Raw genomic sequence first — 19,715 nt, 5'->3', positions numbered from 1 at the left:
AGTTGGCACAGTTGGCAATTACACACTTTTGGTACGATTATCGTGACTAGCACATCTTTCTGGAGAAAACCTTTCACTTTTCTGTTTTGACTATGGTGTTAACAGCGCCGACTAGTGGCAGTTGCAGCTTATTCAGCTCTTTTTAAAAGGTACTCAAAACTTGTTTCTCTAACTAGACAAGACCAGTAGCCCTTAAAAGAAAAATGGAAAAAAAGCATTTTGCTAATTTCATTTACAAAACTCCTGATAGAGGACACAGTATCAGTTTTAATTTTTAAAAGACTCACAATTTCTTCTTTAAAACCTGCCTCCTAGTATTGGTTATTTCCTACTAGTGACTTGCTAGTCAGTGACAATGAACTTAGAAGAAACAGTTTTTCATGGCTACACCTTTAATCTTCGGACTTGCGTATTTTTAATATTTTATGTAACAGGTAATGTGTGGTGGATTCCCCATCCCACCTCCTTCTAAACCCATGAGACTTTGAAATCCCAGCTTTCCAATGTTATGTGCTGGTTCTTTACTCTCATTTTGGTTCCTGTGGTTTGGCGCTCAAGAAACGTCCACATTAACTCCCAGCCTGGGTTGGCTGTAACATGCTCTACTCTTGATTTACCTGGGCTTCTTATTCAACAAATAGTTATTGCTGAAAAAGTGGAGCAGAGTGGTAAATATAACCCGTAGCCCACGCCCAAGCAGAATTTTAAACATTTGACCTCCGTTCTTTAGCTCGGCGGGTCAAGGAACCCGCTAACACCGACGAGCCGAATTGGATCCCTGGAGCCACGCGGAGAAAGGGGAGAACCGGCTCCCGCACTGTCATCTGACTTTCACACGCTCCCACGCACACATGAATGTAAAAAAAGAAAAAGCCCCCTAAACTCCAGCTCTTTTGCTATGTGATCACAGATATCCACACCATTTCCCTTTGAAACGGGGTCATTCTTTGGTCACGGAGGCCGTTTGTAATTCAAGGGTTATCTTTGCGTGGACATCTTTATCCACGTGTCCCATCTTCGGAGGACACGCTGCAGGCTTTCCCAAGAGCGCCAGAGCCGCATAAAGGGTGGAAGGTGGGCCGCGCGCTCAGCTTCTCGGCGCCCAACTCGGCCCTCCACGCGGCAGCAGGGCCGCCATTGCCAGCGTCCTCCGAGTCCCGGCGCCGAGCGACTACTGCGCAGGCGCCCAGGCCTACAGGGCGGAAGCGGAAACAGAAAGCTGCGCACGGCGTGAGGACGACTCAGCGGCCCGCAGCCATGCGCGGCTTGGCGGAGCGGGGTTCCAGCTGCACGGCAGCCCCGTGCGGGTGCGCCCAGCCGGCCCTGGAGACAGGTAAACTATAGGGAACCGGAGGCGCCGCGCCCGGGGCAGCATCACGTTCAGCCGCTGGCTTCCTCACCGAGAAGAACGCGAACTGCCTGCCGGGCGTTCTCGTCCTTGCCGCCAAAGTCAGGGTCACGTGTCCCCGTGATCACGTGACACGCCCAGGCCAACGAGAGTGACGTATTATGTTCCTTACGGGGTGTGGCCTGGCCTTAGTCCCAACACAGTAGCTGGCCGGGTCGACCATGTGTGTTTTATGATCTTTTTCCTTAGGGAGCTAGGATGTATGTGGCTGATGCTGGCATTTGGTAGTTTCTTCGTCTTTAATCCTCTTCCACAAGAGCATGGACGAGGATTTAAAAACAACAGCAACAACAACAAAAAACCCAAACAAGCAAAAATAATACAGCAGTACCCAAAAATACTCTTGGAAGAAAACTTGAGAGTTGTCAGAAACATACACAATATAGAGGGACAGAGAAAGCCAGTCTAGGAAGATAATTTACAGTGTGGTGTCTGCTTTTATAGAATTCAGAGTAAAAGAAGTATTGTTTAGGGTCAGAAGTACATATAAGATCATCTTCTAGAAGGAAACAGATGATGATAAAGCACAGATTGCAGCTCCTGGAAGCAGTCTACAGAGATACAAGCAGTTAGTATAAGCACTGTGGTTGGTGTGGCTGGTTGGTACATTATCCTTTAACTTACATACATGTTACATATAACTTTTTCTCTGTATAAGTAATAGAGTTTTTAAAGTAGAAAGTAAGGAAATGTTCTGTGAGAAGACAGTCTCAGATTTATAATCTTACTGGTTGTGCTAATAAGATTTAATGCAAATGAGGTAAAATGGAGGTCTGGGGCATCTCTTCAAAGAACATACAAAGAAGTAATTATAAATATAAATTATAATTATAAATTGTACCTCAATATATAATCAATACTATTATGTTAATATGATTTATGTATTTATATAATTATAAATAAAAATTGGGGTGGATATGCTGGTGCACAGCTGTGATCCCAAGGGGCTGATGCTAGAGGTTCATGAGTTTGAGGCTGCCCTGAGCTACATAGTAGGACTCTGTATTTAAACATAATGTCTTTAATAATTGTGTTTTACCTAGATTTTAGAACTATGAAACCAATACATCTTTGAACTTTTGAGTAATCTTACCCAATTTTCTTTCATAGGAAATCTTTTCACTGAGCCAATAGGCTACTTGGAATCATGTTTCACGGCCAAGAATGGTACTCCAAGGCAGCCATCCATCTGTAGCCACTCCAGAGCCTGTTTGAAGATCAGAAAGAGCATCTTTAATAATCCTGAACATTCCTTGATGGGCCTAGAACAGTTTTCTCATGTTTGGTAAGTTGTTTTATAGTTAGAAGTGGTAGATTGGGCCCTGAGAAAGTTCGCCCGTTGAAGGCAGCTCTGGAGCCTGCCATCTATACCATCCCTATCTGTACGATTATGGATCATGTATGGATTCCCACACTCAGCTTGTGCACTCAGTTGTTTGCATATTTGGGCACCTTTAGGATCTTGGGAGTCACTAAGGGAACATGTTTAATTACAGCTTGTTCTGATCATGATGGCTCCCTTCTGTTGAACTGAAACCATAGACCTCCTTGACTCTGCCCATGGGTCTTTATGCTGGTCTCTCAGCAAACTGGGGCCTGGGGACCGCATATGGTTCACTGCTTATTTGTGTACATTAGCTTATGGGATCACAGCTGCCCCCGATGTGTAGCATGATCTGAATCTATACTGTCTATGGCATGCTGTTGGTTTATGTATTGTGTGTGGCCACCACTGTAAAATTCTGCTCTGGTAGCAGAATAGTTTAAACCGCCACTGGTTGGCCTCAAATCCTAAACTATTTACCACCTGACCTTTTTTAGAGAAAGGCTCTGTTGTAGGCCTTTGAAGAATTCAGTTTACCCTTTCTAAAAGACAGAAAGCCTTAAAAATTTGGATACTACTTGCTCTCACTAGGAATTCGGTTTCTGTCCATGTTTACCTTGCCCAGTAGAGAAATACAGTGTTAGGTTTTTTGTTTGTCCTCTGAACTATTATTGAGACTCAGTGTTAGCTGTTGCACATTCTTGTTCTTTGCTTTGAGTCCTGTGTTGAGTTCATTACTTGATGATTTATGTAAGAATGACTTACATATTGTAAATATCAGCTAACCCACTATGTATAGCAAACATCTCCTAGACCTAGATTGAACGATTTAATTAATTCAAACCTGTTAATTGTTTTTCCTCATGGTTTCTGGCTTTCATATTCTGTTTAGAAAGGCCTTGCCAGGTTGAACTTTTCTGAGCTTCGATTTCTTCACCCTCAGAGTGAGGGCTAAATAATACCTCCTAGGATTGTTATGGTACTAAATGGGTATGAAAACGTTAGCATACTGCATGGCAAACAGCAGGCACTTCAAAGTGGTGTTCACTTGGCCACATACCAGTCTTAAGTTCTTGCTGTATGCCGTCTTTGTGTTGAGTACTAAGCATGTGGAGATGACTTTCTTCCCACAAGGATGGAGGGAGGGCTCATTTTCTATGACTGATAATTTAAGAAAAACTATTCTTTCTGTTAATTAGTGGGAGATTACATTCTTTCCAAAATCATTATACTAAAATAATTTGCCCTCTTTTTAAACAAGTGGTTTTTTTTTTTTATTTTCAATAGGATTTTGTTTGTTTTTCACAAAAATGGCCATTTGAACTACAAGGCAAAAGTGCAGCCGCCTAGGCTGAATGGGGCGAAGACTGGAGTGTTCTCCACAAGGAGCCCACATCGCCCTAATGCGATAGGACTGACGCTGGCCAGGCTGGAGAAGGTGGAAGGTAACTCACTCATTGTACTCTACTAATGCTGGCCACGCTGGGCAAGGAGGAGGTAGCTCACTCACTTCTGCTTTGACCTTTTCTATCTTACTCCTAAAAGTCTTATCAAATCAGCTTAGAATTCACTGTTAGCTGCTGTTCATGCCAACACTGGTGGTGTCACCTTTGAGAGCCCTCAGGCACTTAGGGATGTACAGTGATTGAAAGGGTATCAGCATTGGGGATACTACAAAACTAACTCTTAGGGGTTCTCAGAGCTTGTTTTTATCATTCTGCTATAAAAAACCAGTGCTACTTTTAAAACTTGTAGATTTTGTAATCATTAGATTAGTAATAACGTTTTTAAGACTTGGGATGTAGGAAATACAAGATGATTAAAATTCACTGACTATTTTCAGTTGTGATGAGTAGTGCCCAGTTGTTCATGCACATGTGGAAAGCAGGAGAGGAGTGGTGTTATTTCTTCTTTGCAGCCTGAAGGAAAGAGACATTTAGACTACAGTGCAGGCCACACAGCTGTGCTGTTTTTAGTGGCCTGGGATGTTACATTACCGGCTTTAACATTTGTCAGACCGTAGAAGTGCCGTTGTAGAAGATGGGATTGCTTTTAATGGGAGGTTTTCAGAGAGCTTCTTGGTTTTGTTTTGTTTTGTTGTTGTTTTTGATACAAGGTCTCAAGTATCCAAGTTGACCTTGAAATCCGTATAGAGCTGAAGATGACCTTGAACTGCTGATCTCCTGCCTCTATCTCCCAAGAACTGATCACACTCCGTTTAGGTGGTGCTGGCGTTGAACCCAGGGCTTTGTGCATAATAGGCAAGCACTCTACCCACTGAGTTCTACCCGAGCTCAGAGAGCTGCTCGCTCGCTCTTGACTAACAGACCAAGTTTTTGTTAGGGAGGCAGAGGATGACAGCATGTAGATAGGAGCAGGAGCCCATTCCAGGCTGCAGCATCTTGATCTTTTTTTTTTTTTTTTGAGTAAAACTAAAATTTATTATAAGCCACAGTCGTCCTAGGGACCTCCATGCTATATATATAGCCTCCATGGTTCTGTGGGTTGCAGTCTGATTGTTCTTTGCTTTATATCTAGAATCCACTTATGAGTGAGTACATACCATGTTTGTCCTTCTGGGTCTGGGTTACCTCACTCAGGATGATGTTTTCTAGTTCCATCCATTTGCCTGCAAATTTTATGCTGTTATTGTTTTTCTGTGCTGAGTAGTACTCCATTTTGTATATGTACCACATTTTCTTAATCCATTCTTCAGTTGATGGGCATCTTGGTTGTTTCCAGGTTCTGGCTATTACAAATAGTGCTGCTATGAACATAGTCGAGCATGTATCTTTGTGGTATGAATCAGCATTCCTTGGGTATATGCCCAAGAGTGGTATGGCCAGGTCTGGAGGTAGTTCGATTCCTAATTTTCTGAGAAACCATCCAGGCTGCAGCATCTTGATCGCTTGCTCCTGAAGGGGGTGGAAGCATGGGCCTGCCTCTCTGACTCTGCAGAGTTTTTGTTGCTGAGGATCTTACCCAGTAGGTTTTCAGTGCTCCTCAGGACACTGGACTTAATAGTCGAGAGGCTATTTTGTTGTTTTTGGGACCTGAACTGTGCTGAATTGTGCTCAGTTGTCGGTAGGTTTTCCAGCAAAGTCATTGCTTATCCACCTGGTTTTATTAAGATGGCTTACCAGCTGGGCAGTGGTGGCGCTCGCCTTTAATCCCAGCACTTGGGAGACAGAGCCAGGCAGATCTCTGTGAGTTCGAGGCCAGTCTGGGCTACAGAGTGAGTTCCAGGAAAGGCTCCAAAGCTACACAGAGAGACCCTGTCTTGAACCCCCCCCTCCAAAAAAAGATGGCTTACCAAATTGGACAACTGCTCTAGAACATTTTCTGAGCATGCACGTAAACTGCTTGTCTTGGTTACTTCCTGATTGTTGTGGTAAGACACCATGACCAAGGCAACTTATAAGAGAATGTGTTTGTTCAGGAGATTATAGTCCATGACCACCAGCATGGCAGCAGGCAGACATGGTGCTAGAGCAGTAGCTGAGGGCTTACATCTTGATCCAAAAGCTCGAGGCAGAGAGAGCTAACTGGGAAAGGCACGGGCTTTTGAAATTTCAGAGCCCACGCCCAGTGACACACCTTCTCCAGCAAGGCACATCCCCAATCCTTCCCAAACAGTCCCACGAACTGGGGACTAAGTATTCAAATAGATGAGCTTCTGTAGCCCATTCTCATTCTGTAGCCCACCACTACACATCTTGCTTTTTAGATAATGATAGAGATACATTGGTGAATAACTCAGATGAAAATTCCTGCTTACAGAGAACTTAGCCTCTCTCTGTTGACGGAGGTGAAATCAGAAAAGTGAATGGGCAAACACTAATCAATTATGAATAGTGTAGGGGTGGAGACAGGAGTGCCTCTTTTCATAGCCATCATAAAGATCATGGGCCAGTCACTCCTGTGTCAGAAGGCAGTTGATAAGAGAAAAGCAGAGTAAGTAATGGTCACGCGCAGGGACAAATGACAGCCTGGAGCCACGAGCAGCATGGGAGTTTTCTCTGAACTCTTGGGTTCTCCTGTGAGACCTGTCATTTAGATAGTCTTGTGCCATCTTTACCCAGTTCCAGGCTTGCACATCGTATGTTTCAGACATCTGGGTCTTCTTGCAACCATGTTTTTCTAAAATAGAGTCAGAATCAATGTGAACACCTGCTCTATATGGTTCTCATTCAGTCAATGTTCTAAGAGTCAGGGTAGGAGACCCTGTACGAGTAGCCGGAAGTGGACAGCAGCTATCTGAGTGGGGCAGCTGGAGACCTGTCTTAATATTTAATTATAGGGTCTTGTGCCCTGCTGACTTTTTTGAGTCTTCATGGACATATCTCTAGTTCTATGTAATAAAATGATCCAAAGTGTATCTGTTTAGGCAGCACACCTTGATGATGTGTTAAAACATTGCTGTTTTTCAAGGGGTCTGCAGGATGGGGACCTAGTATTCCTTTTTTTTTTTTTTTTTTTTTTTTGGTTTTTCGAGACAGGGTTTCTCTGTATAGCTTTGCGCCTTTCCTGGAACTCACTTGGTAGCCCAGGCTGGCCTCGAACTCACAGAGATCCGCCTGCCTCTGCCTCCCGAGTGCTGGGATTAAAGGCGTGCGCCACCACCGCCCGGCGAACCTAGTATTCAAATATATGAGCTTTTGGGGCTCATTTTTGCTGGCTCATCTTTGCTGGTCCTCTGCAGTGAGGTTGTTGCCAAGTTCATTTCTTTATAGGTGTAGGACTGAGGGCCCCAGCTTTATGCTGGTGTTGGCTGGAGGTACCCTGAGGTCCTGAAGGCTGCCCACATTTTTAGGGCATCTTATGGCTGCTTGGCACCTGGGCTTTCCCAGTGTGCTTGTGCATTTCACCGGGCTGCAGGGAGAATTGGTCAGGTTGAGTCTGTGGCCAGCAAGGAGTCCTATATGGAAATCATCATTGGAGGGTATCAGAACTCTTTTGCCATATTCTTTGGCTTAGATTAAGTTAAACTCAGAGAAGGGGTTACACAGGGCATGGGCACTAAGTTGGGGAGCATGTCAGGCCTCCTAAAGTCTGCTTGCCCCAGCAGAAACATACAATGGTCTTGGTGACCTGCTGAAGACTGGCATGTGCCCAGCAGTGATGCAAAGATGAGTGAACCCCAGCTTGTGTTCCGGGGACCTGCTCACTCACTGTCAAGGCACAGAGGCATCGTAAGCCATTCTGTATGAGAAGGCTTGAGTGGAGGGTTATTCACTTATGCCTCTGTGGGACCGAGAAGAGCGAGCCAGGAAGGTTTGTAGTGAGGTGTTGTGTGTGAGCCGTGAGGAGGAGGAGTTTGGCAGGTGAGGATGTGGGTTTCCAGGCAGGACAGTCTAAGTGGGCTAAGAGAAGTGCAGGAGAGAGACTTAGCGGGCAATCCCTCCCTCCATTTGCCTGTACCCCTGTCCACTGTAAGCACGCCAGAGGATCTTTCTCCCCTTCAGGTGGCGCTGTGTACCTGTCTGGAATTGACATGATCCACGGCACACCTGTGCTAGACATAAAGCCCTACATTGCTGACTATGACTCCCCACAGAACTTGCAGCCTTTGGAGGACTTGAATATGCAGAATAACCGCCATAAGCCGAGGGCTGCGTCCCAGGCTGCTGGCACAGCTGACAGTTGTGACCATCGCCTGCTCTCAGGGTGTGGGAAAGCACAGCACTGCCAGAGCGCCGAGGAGAAACCGAAACGCCTTGAAGACAGAACCCCAGAAGAAAACTCCCAGAAGTCTAGAGACAGCACAGGAACCCAGCACCTTGTACCTGAGGACGGAGAGGGAAGAGTGGGTTTGGTGCTGGAATCAAGCAGAGGTGACAGCGTGGGTATGGCTGAAGAGCAGCCGGGCCCACGGGATCCGAAGAGCACAGATAGGTCAGGGAACGCGGACCACGCCTTGGCCCTGCAGGGGAGCAGTGTAGAGACACCGTGGGCTTCCTGCAGCGCCGGGACAGCCGACAGAGCGCCCTGCAGTGCCGGGACAGCCGACAGAGCGCCCTGCAGCGCCGGGACAGCCGACAGAGCGCCCTGCAGCGCCCGGACAGCCGATCGAGCGCCCTGCAGTGCCGGGACAGCCGACAGAGCGCCCTGCAGCGCCGGGACAGCCGACAGAGCGCCCTGCAGCGCCCGGACAGCCGATCGAGCGCCCTGCAGTGCCGGGACAGCCGACAGAGCGCCCTGCAGTGCCCGGACAGCCGACAGAGCGCCCTGCAGTGCCCGGACAGCCGACAGAGCGCCCTGCAGTGCCGGGACAGCCGACAGAGCGCCCTGCAGCGCCCGGACAGCCGACAGAGCGCCCTGCAGCGCCCGGACAGCCGACAGAGCGCCCTGCAGTGCCGCCGGGACAGCCGACAGAGCGCCCTGCAGTGCTCGGACAGCCGACCGAGCGCCCTGCAGTGCCGTCCCCACCTGGGTGAGGGAGGCTCCTGCAGCCTCCTTACGAGTCCGGTTTACTCCTCATGCAGACATGGACCTGAGGAAGCTCAGTTCAGGAGGTAAGCCAGGGTACCTAGGGTCTCCGAGGCCCGAGTGAGAGATGGATGCACGTTCTGTTTTGTATCGTTTCTTATTGTGCTGGGGGGGTCAGGGCCTGTGCATGTCAGCTACAGACCCAGTCACATGATGAGCTTTCCTTTATATGAAATCTAGCCAGGATTGGCACTTCCGAAAGCAGTTATGTTTATGGAATATATGTCAGTGTGATTATTTATTTATTTATTTATAAGGGTGTTTTTTGTTTTGTTTTGTTTTTTGTTTTTGTTTTTCCGAGACAGGGTTTCTCTGAGTAGCTTTGCGCCTTTCCTGGATCTCGCTCTGTAGACCAGGCTGGCCTCGAACTCACAGAGATCCACCTGGCTCTGCCTCCCTAGTGCTGGGATTAAAGGCGTGCACCACCACCACCACCCAGCTATTTTTAAGATTTATTTACTTATTATATATATACACACGGTATTCTCTCTTCACACCAGAAGAGGGCACCAGATCTCATTAGGTGGTTGTGAACCACCATGTGGCTGCTGGGAATTGAACTCAGGACCTCTGGAAGAGCAGTCAGTGCTCTTAACCTCTGAGCCATCTCTCCAGCCGTTATTTATTTTTATATTCATTGATGTTTTGCCTGCATGTATGTCTGTGTGAGGGTGTTGGATCTGCTGGAACTGGAGTTAAAGACAGTTGTAAGCAACCATGTAGGTGCTGGGAATAAGCCTGGCTCCTCTGGAAGAACAGTCATGCTCTTAACCACTGAGCCATCTCTTCAGCACCCCCCTTTTAATTTATATATGCATATGTGTGTGTGTGTGTGTGTGTGTGTGTGTGTGTGTGTGTGTGTGTATTTTCCCTTTTTCAAGACAAGGTTTCTGTTCTGAAAATCACTCTGTAGACCAGGCTGGCCTTGAACTCACAGAGATCCAACTGCCTCTCTCTCCTGAGTGTTGTGAGTGCTGGGATTAAAGGTGTGCACCACTGCTGCCCAGCTTTTTAAATAGTTTTTTAAAATTTACTTATTTTATGTATATGGTGCTTTATCTGCATATACACCTGCATGCCAGAAGAGGGCATCAGGTCCCATTGTAAATGGCTGTGAGCCACCATGAAGCTGCTGGGAATTGAACTCAAGACCTCCGGAAGAGCTACTAATGCTCTTAGCCCCTGAGCCATCTCTTCAGCCCCATGACTGGATTTCTAAAGAGCAGGATTATGAACTGGATGCACGATCACAGGGCACTTTCTGTTTGACAACTGTGTGGTTGGTGGTTAGTCCAGGTGCTCAGAAGGCATCTGAGAGTGACTGCTGCCTCAGGAGATGCCCATGACTTGCAGCCTTCATCTTTCATTTACTTAATATTTATTTGATTGTAATCATGTGTATGCATGTGTGTCTGTCTTGGGGGTATGTGTTCATGTAGGTGCTGGTGGAGACCAGGGCAGGGCTCTGGATCTCCTGGAGCTGGGGTTACAGGCATTTGTGAGCTGCCCGACGTGGGGAGTAAAAAAAGGAATTCAACTCCTTTGTATGAGCAGCGGGTGCTCTAACCACTGAGCCCTCTCCCTGCTCTGCTTGCCTTTCTCTGTTCTCTTTTCCGACAGCATTCAGAAAATGGTGGATTGTGCTCGCTTATACTTGGGTACACCCAATTTCTTTCTTGCTTTTCTGTCTGGCCAAAGAGGTATCTGTTTTCTTCTGTCAGGGGACCCCAGGATCTCACAGGGAGAGAAGACCCTCCTGCCATAGTGCTTCCCCCCACAGGGCATGCACTTCCTGCCAAAAGAAGGCCACAGGGCTCTGTTTGGGAGCCCATTTAACGCATGGTTCTTAGCATGTGTTGTTTGATTTTCCCAGTTCATAGCAGATGGAGAATGAAGGGAGCTGGTGGCTGTTAAGAGGTGGGAATGAGGATGCTAGCAAGAAGTAGCTGGTTTCCAAGGAGATGACAGATCTGCACAGGGTTGAGAGCTGTTCTTGTGTTACTTTTCAGTGAACAGCCAGCATGGCCGTAGGGTGAGGTAAGTGCATTTGTTTACTGTGCAGCTGCTCACTGAGCCTCTCCAGCACTGTTCCTGCCTGTGTGAGAAACATCAGTGAGGAAAGGGGGTCAGGAAAGCCCTGCCTCCACAGTTTGCATTCTAATGGGCGGAGAGACGTAAGCTCGAGGCATAGGAAGTCAGCACACTGCTGTGCGAAACACACAGAAACACACACTGTTAGAAGGTAATGGTGGCCCAGGACGTAACGGAGAAGGGCAGCGTTAGAGGGTTGCATTTGGAAGTAGATGGCCAGAGGAGGCCTCACTGAGGAGACACACGAGAGCAGATACCAAGGAGATGAAGGAGTGAGTCAGTTTGACCAGGGAAAGGAAGCCAGCCTCTGGAGAGCCAGTGCATAGCCCGAGAGGAAGGGGTGTGGCTGCTGAGAGGTCATGTAGCACAGTGAACTGAGGAGGGTCCCAGAGGCTACAGTAAGGGCATGAGGCCGCATGGGGTTTTATATGCCACTTAAAAACCTTGGAGCAGGGTGGTGGTGGTGCATGCCTTTAATCTCAGCACATGGGAGGTAGAGGCAGATGGATCTCTCTGAATTCAAGGCCAGCCTGGTCAACAGAGTGAGTTCCAGGATAGCCAGGGCTGTTACACAGAGAAGCCCTGTCTCAAAACAAACAAACAAACAAACAAACACCCAAACAACAACAACAAAAACCATTTGGCCAGGCATGGTGGCACACATCTTTCATCCTAGCACTCAGGAGACAGAGGCAGGTAGATCTCTGTGAATTCGAGGCCAGCCTGATCTACATAGTGAGTTCCAAGCAAGCCAGGGCTACACAGAGAGATCCTGTCTCAAAAAACCAAAAAAAAGCTCCCAAACATAATTTATTTGTTTGTTGTTTGTTTATCTACCTATCTATTTATTTATATGTGTGTGTATATGTGTGTGTTGCACCTGTGCACACCATAATGCCTATGTGGAATTGCAGGAATCAGTTCTTTTTTTCCACCACTATGTATTGAACTCAGGTTGTCAGGCTTGGCAGCAAACACCTTTACTCACTGTCATTCTCACCAGTTCCTTAAAATACACATACTCACACATATATGATTTCCTTACTTTACTTTATGCGTGTGATTGTTTTGCCTGCATGGGTGTGTGTGCACCATGTGTGTACTTGGTGCTCAAGGAGGTCAGAAGAGGGTGTTGGATCCCCTGGAGCTTAGGATGGTTGTCAGCTGCCATATGGGTGCTGGGAACTGAATCTGAGTTCTCTGCAAAAACAAGTGCTCTTAACTGCTAAGCCATCTCTTCAGCTGCCCATATATACTTTATTTTTGTTGAAGAATGAATACACATGGGAGGTTTTGTCACTTGAAAGGGTGACCATCTGTTTACCTGAAATACATGACTGGGCCTCTCTGAGGATGCTGAGCTTCTTAATGGTCTTTTGAAGTTTTGTCCTGGACTCTCCATCTGTTAGGAATGTGGCATTGCTTCTAGCAGTGGGGTTTGGATGCCTGGTTTTCTGCCTTTCCTTTTTCCCTCTTTCCCTCTGCACTAAATGGCCTGCGGGTTACTATGTAGATCAGGTTGACTTTAAACTCACAGAGATCTTGCCTCCCTGTAGTTGGACATTTCTCTCCCGACCGCCAGTTTCCAAATAATCACTCAGAGGCTTACTAATTACAAATGCGTGGTTGATAGCTCAGGCTTGTTACTCGCTAACTTACATTTAACCATTTCTTTTCTTTTTTTTTTCAAGACAGGGTTTCTCTGTGTAGCTTTGTGCCTTTCCTGGAACTCGCTTTGTAGACCAGGCTAGCCTCAAACTCACAGAGATCCACCTGCCTCTGCCTCCTGAGTGCTGGGATTAAGTGCGCCACCACTGCCTGGCACATTTAACCTTTTCTATTAATCTGTGTATTACCACGTGGCTCATGGCTTTACCTGCTCTTTAGCATGTCTTGCTTCCTGGGTGGCTGGCTGGCGTCTTTCCCTGAATCCACCCTTTCTATCATTCTCGGTTTGGCTTTCCTGCTTAACTGCCTGCCTGGCTACCGGGCTGTCAGCTTTTTATTAACCAATGAGAGTAATACATATTCACACTGTATGGAAGGATTATTCCATAGTACCTGCTCCTGCCTCTCAAGTGCTGGAATTAACGATGTCTGGGGTGGAGGGTGGGCAGCCTTGAGAATACTGAGAATGCCACTTGTTTCTTTGACAGTGTCCCTTTCATTAGATTGAACATAGAAAGAGTGGTATTTGTGGACAGCAATGAAAGCTTGCCTCTCCTGTTTTGGAGATTCATGGAAAATGCACCACGAGTATTTTGTTCAGTAGAAGAGAATTTTTGGAGGCGCAAGTCTCTGACATGAATAGGTTTCCAGACCCTGTTCCTTTCACGTGACCTGCTGAGCTGCCACATCTCATGCTGAAACTCACTGTCTCCAAGTTTGACCTGCGTGATTGTAAGTGCAAGCTTGTGTCTTTCTCGTTGCAGATGCCGGTCGGATGCCCTTTAAATACTTCCAGTCCACAGAGGAAGCCAGGTGTGCCATTGAGGCTGTGCTGTCCGCAGACCCTCGGTCTGTGTACCGACGGAAGCTCTGTCAGGACCGCCTTTTCTTCTTCACTGTCGACACGGCGCACGTCACGTGCTGGTTTGGCGATGGCTTTGCTGAGGTTCTGCGGGTTAAACTGGCTTCTGAGCCTGTTGAGATGACTGACCCTGAGGAGTCCTTGGTGGCTCTGGGGTCTTGAGTCCCATGGTGTTTTTAGACAGCCCAGTTGACCTCTGGATGTACCTGCTCTTGTTGTTTTACTGCTTTGGTTGGTACCTTTTAAAATATTGATTTGAGCCGGGCGGTGGTGGTGCACACCTTTAATCCCAGCACTTGGGAAGCAGAGCCAGGCGGATCTCTGTGAGTTCGAGGCCAGCATGGTCTACAGATCGTGTTCCAGGACAGCCAAGCTGTTACATAGAGAAACCCGGCCTGGGAAACCAAAAAATAAGATAAAATAAAGTATTTATTTGAAGGAAATGGTTTGATTTGGGTTTTGGTTTTTCAAGACAGTTTTCTATGTAGCCCTGGCTATCCTGGAACTCTCTTTGTAGACCAGGCTGACCTCAAACTCACAAAGATCCACCCACCTCTGCCTCCAGTGTGCAACATCGTGCCTGGTGAAGGAAATGTATGTTAATAAACTTCTTTCACTGAGAACTCTACAGTACGGAGTGCTCACCCTGTGCTTGGCTCCAGAGCTGAAGCCTCCCAGAATGCTGCTGTGGATGAGTGCCTGAAAACACGTGTTACTCTTGGTGCTTGATTCAGAGAACATCCTATTTTATTTCTTTGGTTTTTCAAGACAGGGTCTCTCTGTATAGCCCTGGCTGTCCTGGAACTCTCTCTGTAGACCAGGCTGGCCTCAAACTCAGAGATCTGCCTTTGCCTCTGCCTCCTGTGTGCTGAGATTAAAAGTGTGTGCCACTACACCTGGTGACAGAGAACACCCTAATGGGCTTCCACTTTACAGCTGATCCATTCATCAGTTCATATTGGCTTTTCTCACTCAAGAGCCTGACCTCTCTATTGTAAGTCACACTGAGTTATAATGTCTTAGGTGACTAACAAATAAAATGAAGTGACTATAGAAGTCTTTATGAATTAAATTCCTGTACTTGAGGGACTTTGTTACACACATGCAAATGAAAACTCTGAGCTTCTTTGAATATCCTGAGTCATAAAGGAAAACCACCCCCAACCTCAAGAGAGTTACTAGTAGTTTGTCTCTGACTGGCTGTTAAGAGGCTGCTGTGACTCAGCTTCTAGTGATTAGCATGAGATGCACAAAATGTGGGGCAGAGTTCAAGGTGCTCACTCATGTAGCCTAGGCTGGCCTGGAACTCTTGATCCTCTTGCCTCGGAGTTCTGGGATGATAGGTCTATACCACCACCCCTGGCTCAAGATACGTTTTGTGCCTCAAGTCATGGTTTGTGGAGGAAGTGGACATAAATGAGTTAGTGTATTACAGTTTGATAAACTAATTAACACTGTACGTTCCGTGCCATGTAGGAAGCGATTAGAGGAATGTGTGGCCTGTAGGTGATTTTTAATGAGATGCTCTGAGATAACTGAGGATTTATGATCGGTGTAGCCAAATTAGACACCTGTCAACTTGACACTCTTTCCTAATCACAGCTACAGATCTCAGAGCTGATTGATCATGGTTTGGAAAGAACCCCACGGCCTGTGGAGACTTGTCCAGTTGTGGCTGATGACATTCCACACCTGGGAAGTCTGCTCTGTAGCTCTGTTGCCTTATCATTACTTACAATGTTTTGGGACAAGATCTTCAATTCAATTTTTCTAAAGCTTTTTTTTTTTTTTTTTTTTTTTTTTTTTTTAAATAGAGACTGTAAGAAGCTGTAAAAATAACTCAGGTTCCTTCTAGCCTTTGCCTGACTTCTTCTAGTGGAAACATCTAAAAGTAGTGGAAACATCTAAAAGTATGTTAAAGTATTATAGCTAAGAGGTTGGCATTAGTAGGGCCCTTTAGTCTGATTCTGATGCCTGTGTGTGTGTGTGTGTGTGTGTGTGTGTGTGTTCATGTGGGTGTATATCGTGTATATATGTCCACATGTTTGTGGAGTCCAGAAATGGTATCCACATAAGAAAAGTATTACTGTAAAAAAAATCCAGAGAAACCCTGAATTGACACCGCCACCCCCAAACCACAACAAAAATGCAAAAAAAGAACAAAATAAAAAACCAGATCTAACATCTCTACAGTTTTGTTTGTTTGTTTTGTTTTTCTTTCGAGACAGAGTTTCTCCGTGTAGCTTTGTGCCTTTCCTGGAACTCACTCTGTAGCCCAGGCTGGCCTCGAACTCAGAGATCTGCCTGGCTCTGCCTCCACTCAGGACTAAAGGCGTGTGCCACCACTGCCTGGCCGGCGTCTCTACGATTTAATGAACTTCTGTACAGTTAGAGTTAGCATTTGGAGTAGAAGTTGTTCACATTAAGTTTTCCACTTTCAGTATTGAATATATTTTATACTTTTTTTTTTTTTAAAGACATCCATCTCACGGTCTTGGAACTCACAAGTTCTTTTCCTCCTTCTCCTTCTTTTCCTTCTTCTCCTTCTCCTTGTAGACCAGGCTGGCCTTGAATTCACAGAGATCTGCCTGCTTCTTCCTCTGCCTGCTTCTTCCTCCAAGTCCTATGATTAAAGGCCTGTATCACCATGACCAGCTTAAGTGAGTTTTTTGGTTTTTTGTTTTGTTTTTCTTTTTTTCCTGAGACAGGGTTTCTTTGTGAAATAGTCCTGACCCTTTGTAGACCAGGTTGGCCTCGAACTCAACAGAGATCCACCTGCCTCTGTCTCCTAAATGCTGAAATTAAAGGCTTGTGCCACCACTGCTCTGCTTGAATATATTTTATATTCTTTTTTTTAAAAGATTTATTTATTATATATACATATTCTGCCTGCATGTATACCTGCGGGCCAAAAGAGGGTGCCAGATCTCATTACAGATGGTTGTGAGCCACCATGTGGTTGCTAGGAATTGAACTCAGGACCTCTGGAAGAGCATGAGCCATCTCTCCAGCCCCATATTATATACTCTTATCCACCACTGAAATGCAGGATCTGTACAGAATTAGAACTAGAAAAACAATTAGCTTTATATCCTCTTATCTAATTTATGTGCCCTACCTTTTTAAAATTTTATTTTTGGGGTTGGGGATTTAACTCAGTGGTAGAGCGCTTGCAAGGCCCTGAGTTCGGTCCTCAACTCTGAAAAAAAAAATTTATTTTCATTGTTTTTAGTTATGTGTGTGCGTGCATTTGTATGTGGGTATTTCATATGAGAACAGGTACGCAGGGAGATTGTGAGCTGCCTGGCCTGGGTGCTAGGGACTGAACTCTGGTCCTCTACAAGAGCAGTAGAGTTAATTGTGTTCAGGAGTGTCTCCCTTGGGTATATGTATCTGTATCGCCTGCATGCCTGGCACCCACGGAATTCTGAATAGGGTGTCAGAATCCCTAGAACTGGAGTTACAGATGACTCTGAGTGCCATGTGGGTGCTGGGACTCAAACCTTGGTCCTCTGCAAGAACAAGTACTCTTAGCCACTGAGCTGTCTCCCCGGCCTCCCTCTCTCTTGTAAGTCTTTTGTATTAGTTCTTTGAGAGTTTTGTGCATGTTTTGATCATATTCACTCCTCCAACTCTTACCAGGTCCACCCCTGCCTACCCACCCAACTTTGTTTGTTTCTTTCTTTCTTTCTTTTTTTTTAAACCCATCAAGACCAGTTTGCTCTGCCCAATAATTTTGGGCGTGTGGCCTTTCATAGGGCGTGGTTGGCTTCTCAGGGGCTATGCTCTTACACATCTCTCTCTTCCCAGCAGCTATCAGTTGCCAATAGCCTCGTGGCTAGAGGTGGGATTTGATGCCTAATTCTCATCTCCGTGCTGGGATTTGGTGGCTGGGACTGGCACAAGTCTTGCTGTCAAACTACTGTGAGTTCATAGTGCAGCTGCCCTGCTGTCTAGAAGATACTACATTCTTGTAGTCATCCTTCATTGCTGGCTCCTCTGCTCTGTACATCCCTTCTTTTGTAATGGCCCATGAACCTTGGGAGGATGCGGTGTGGTACAATGTCCGTTCCTCTTAGGGCTGAGCATTCTGTAATCCTTTATACTCTGTACCCTGGCATGTAACAGAGAAGGTTGAGGGCAGCACAGATCTGTGGCTGCAAACATAAATACATACATTAACCCCCCTCCGACTGCATTCCCTCCCTCTCCCTCTCCCAAGGGGAGGTAAGAATAACCATCAGCGGAAGAGGAGGAGGCTCAGCAGAGAGCAGCACTTAGAGCCGGCTGCATGTTCAGGAGGGAACGCTGTCTGGTCCTCATGGACTCCGGTGCTCCGCACAGAGAAAGTGCTCTAGAGACGAACTGTAGAAATGATCTCTCAAATGTACAAACTTAAATAAATATTCAGGAGGCGGTTTGACACCAGGACCATTAACAAGACAGTAGTGCCGAGCCATGGGCTTTTGACTAGCCTTCGAGTCCCATATTCCACATCATAATTCAAAACAACACTAGGGCTGGTGAGGTGCCCAGCAGGTAAGGTGCTGGCCACCAAGCCTGACCACCTGAGTTTGCTCTCCAGGACCCAAGTGCTGGAAGGAGAGAACGGACTACTTCATATCGTTTTCTGACCTCCACATAGGCACCTTGGCTCATACCTTCACTACTCTAAAATAAAGACATATGCAACCGTTACATAATAAAGATGTCCAATAATTCTTTACCTTAGACTTCGACTCACAAAGCAAGTTTAAGTATTTTACCTCATTTGGTATCTCCACAGTATTTCAGACTACTGTGGCTAACAGTGGCCCAAAGCCAACTCTTTTTATACAGTTTTTTCATTTATTCACTTAATTGTGTGTATGTACATGTACATGTGCAGATACATACCTGTGGAGGTCAGAAGACAACTTCTTGGAATGGTTTCTCTCCTCCTAAGTGGATCTTGGGGATTGAACTAAGGTCACCAAGTGCCCTTATCCACTGAGCCGTCTCATTGGTCTCCCAAAGTCTGTTTTTTCTCTGGCTGGTGCTAAGATTGGTCTTTACATCGTCAGAGGAAGAATATAATTGAAAACAACTCAAGCAACAAAGCAAAAACCCAAGAAAGTACCCATGACAGATGGACTCACAAAGCTGGAAGTATTTGTTAACTGGTCCTTTTCAGAAAGACTGGGGCCGTTGACTAGATTGTTGCTTCTCTGAAGTGGTGGTTGAGTTCCAGAAAAGTTATTTGTGAATAAAGTTTTCAACTTCTCACACACATACTAAGATACTCCTTGTGATACAAAAGAGTTTTTTTTTTTTTTTTTTTTGGTTTTTCGAGACAGGGTTTCTCTGTGTAGCTTTGCGCCTTTCCTGGGACTCACTTGGTAGTCCAGGCTGGCCTCGAACTCACAGAGATCCACCTGGCTCTGCCTCCCGAGTGCTGGGATTAAAGGTGTGCGCCACCACCGCCCGGCAACAAAAGAGTTTTTATAACTGAGTAAATTTGTGGAGTGAATTGTATCCTATGTTTATATTCCCCATCCACATGTGCAAACTGAGGTTATACAAATCCAAGCTTATACACGTGAGGTAGTTCTGGAAGGACAGACGCGCGTACTGGTGAAGATGACTTCTTTCTTGGTGCTGGGGCTTGAACAGTGTCCTCTGCCTGCTTGGCAGGTGCGGTGCCCGAGTCACACCCCCGCCCAGTGGCGCCTCTGCAGAGGGTTCTCTGGAACTCACTGGGAAAGGCACCGCTTGCTGTGTTCTCCTCGGTCTGCTGTGCACTTTTCCTGACCAGGAGCAGGAGCACAAGGAAGATGTCCCAATTCCACCTGGAGTGGGTCTGACATGTGGGGAGTGTCAGCTAATGAGTTAGA

At 46.3% G+C, this 19,715-nt stretch overlaps 1 protein-coding gene and 1 non-coding gene across 3 annotated transcripts; one reads left to right on the top strand and one right to left on the bottom strand.

Moving 5' to 3' along the window:
* The first annotated feature begins 1,187 nt into the window (after positions 1 to 1,187).
* On the top strand, positions 1,188 to 16,034 carry Trmo (tRNA methyltransferase O). 2 transcript variants are annotated; one of them, XM_076564164.1, is made up of 5 exons: positions 1,188 to 1,333; positions 2,519 to 2,693; positions 4,020 to 4,177; positions 8,198 to 9,247; positions 13,745 to 16,034. In XM_076564164.1, exons 1-5 carry the CDS (start codon positions 1,258 to 1,260, stop codon positions 14,002 to 14,004), a joined length of 1,719 nt encoding a protein of 572 aa, XP_076420279.1. In that variant the 5' UTR covers positions 1,188 to 1,257; the 3' UTR covers positions 14,005 to 16,034. The 2 variants fall into 2 exon arrangements, with proteins under 2 accessions (XP_076420279.1, XP_076420280.1); XM_076564165.1 differs by lacking the exon at positions 1,188 to 1,333 and adding an exon at positions 1,377 to 1,976.
* Positions 16,035 to 18,025: 1,991 nt separating this feature from the next.
* On the bottom strand, positions 18,026 to 18,239 carry LOC121827811 (small nucleolar RNA U3). Its single transcript, XR_006070094.1, has one exon. It is a non-coding gene; the product is annotated as a small nucleolar RNA U3 (small nucleolar RNA).
* Between the last annotated feature and the right edge of the window lie 1,476 nt (positions 18,240 to 19,715).

The sequence above is a fragment of the Peromyscus maniculatus genome, chromosome 2, assembly GCF_049852395.1.
Source record: "Peromyscus maniculatus bairdii isolate BWxNUB_F1_BW_parent chromosome 2, HU_Pman_BW_mat_3.1, whole genome shotgun sequence".
Taxonomy (NCBI): domain Eukaryota; kingdom Metazoa; phylum Chordata; class Mammalia; order Rodentia; family Cricetidae; genus Peromyscus; species Peromyscus maniculatus.
This window is presented reverse-complemented; position numbering and strand designations above follow the sequence as displayed.

Excerpts from the sequence above, each read along its gene's own strand:
- Trmo (XM_076564164.1), top strand. The coding sequence starts at position 1,258 with ATGCGCGGCTTGGCGGAGCGGGGTTCCAGCTGCACGGCAGCCCCGTGC. Across the intron at positions 1,334-2,518 it reads CCAGCCGGCCCTGGAGACAG|GAAATCTTTTCACTGAGCCA; the intron begins GTAAACTATAGG and ends TTTCTTTCATAG. Across the intron at positions 4,178-8,197 it reads CAGGCTGGAGAAGGTGGAAG|GTGGCGCTGTGTACCTGTCT; the intron begins GTAACTCACTCA and ends TCTCCCCTTCAG.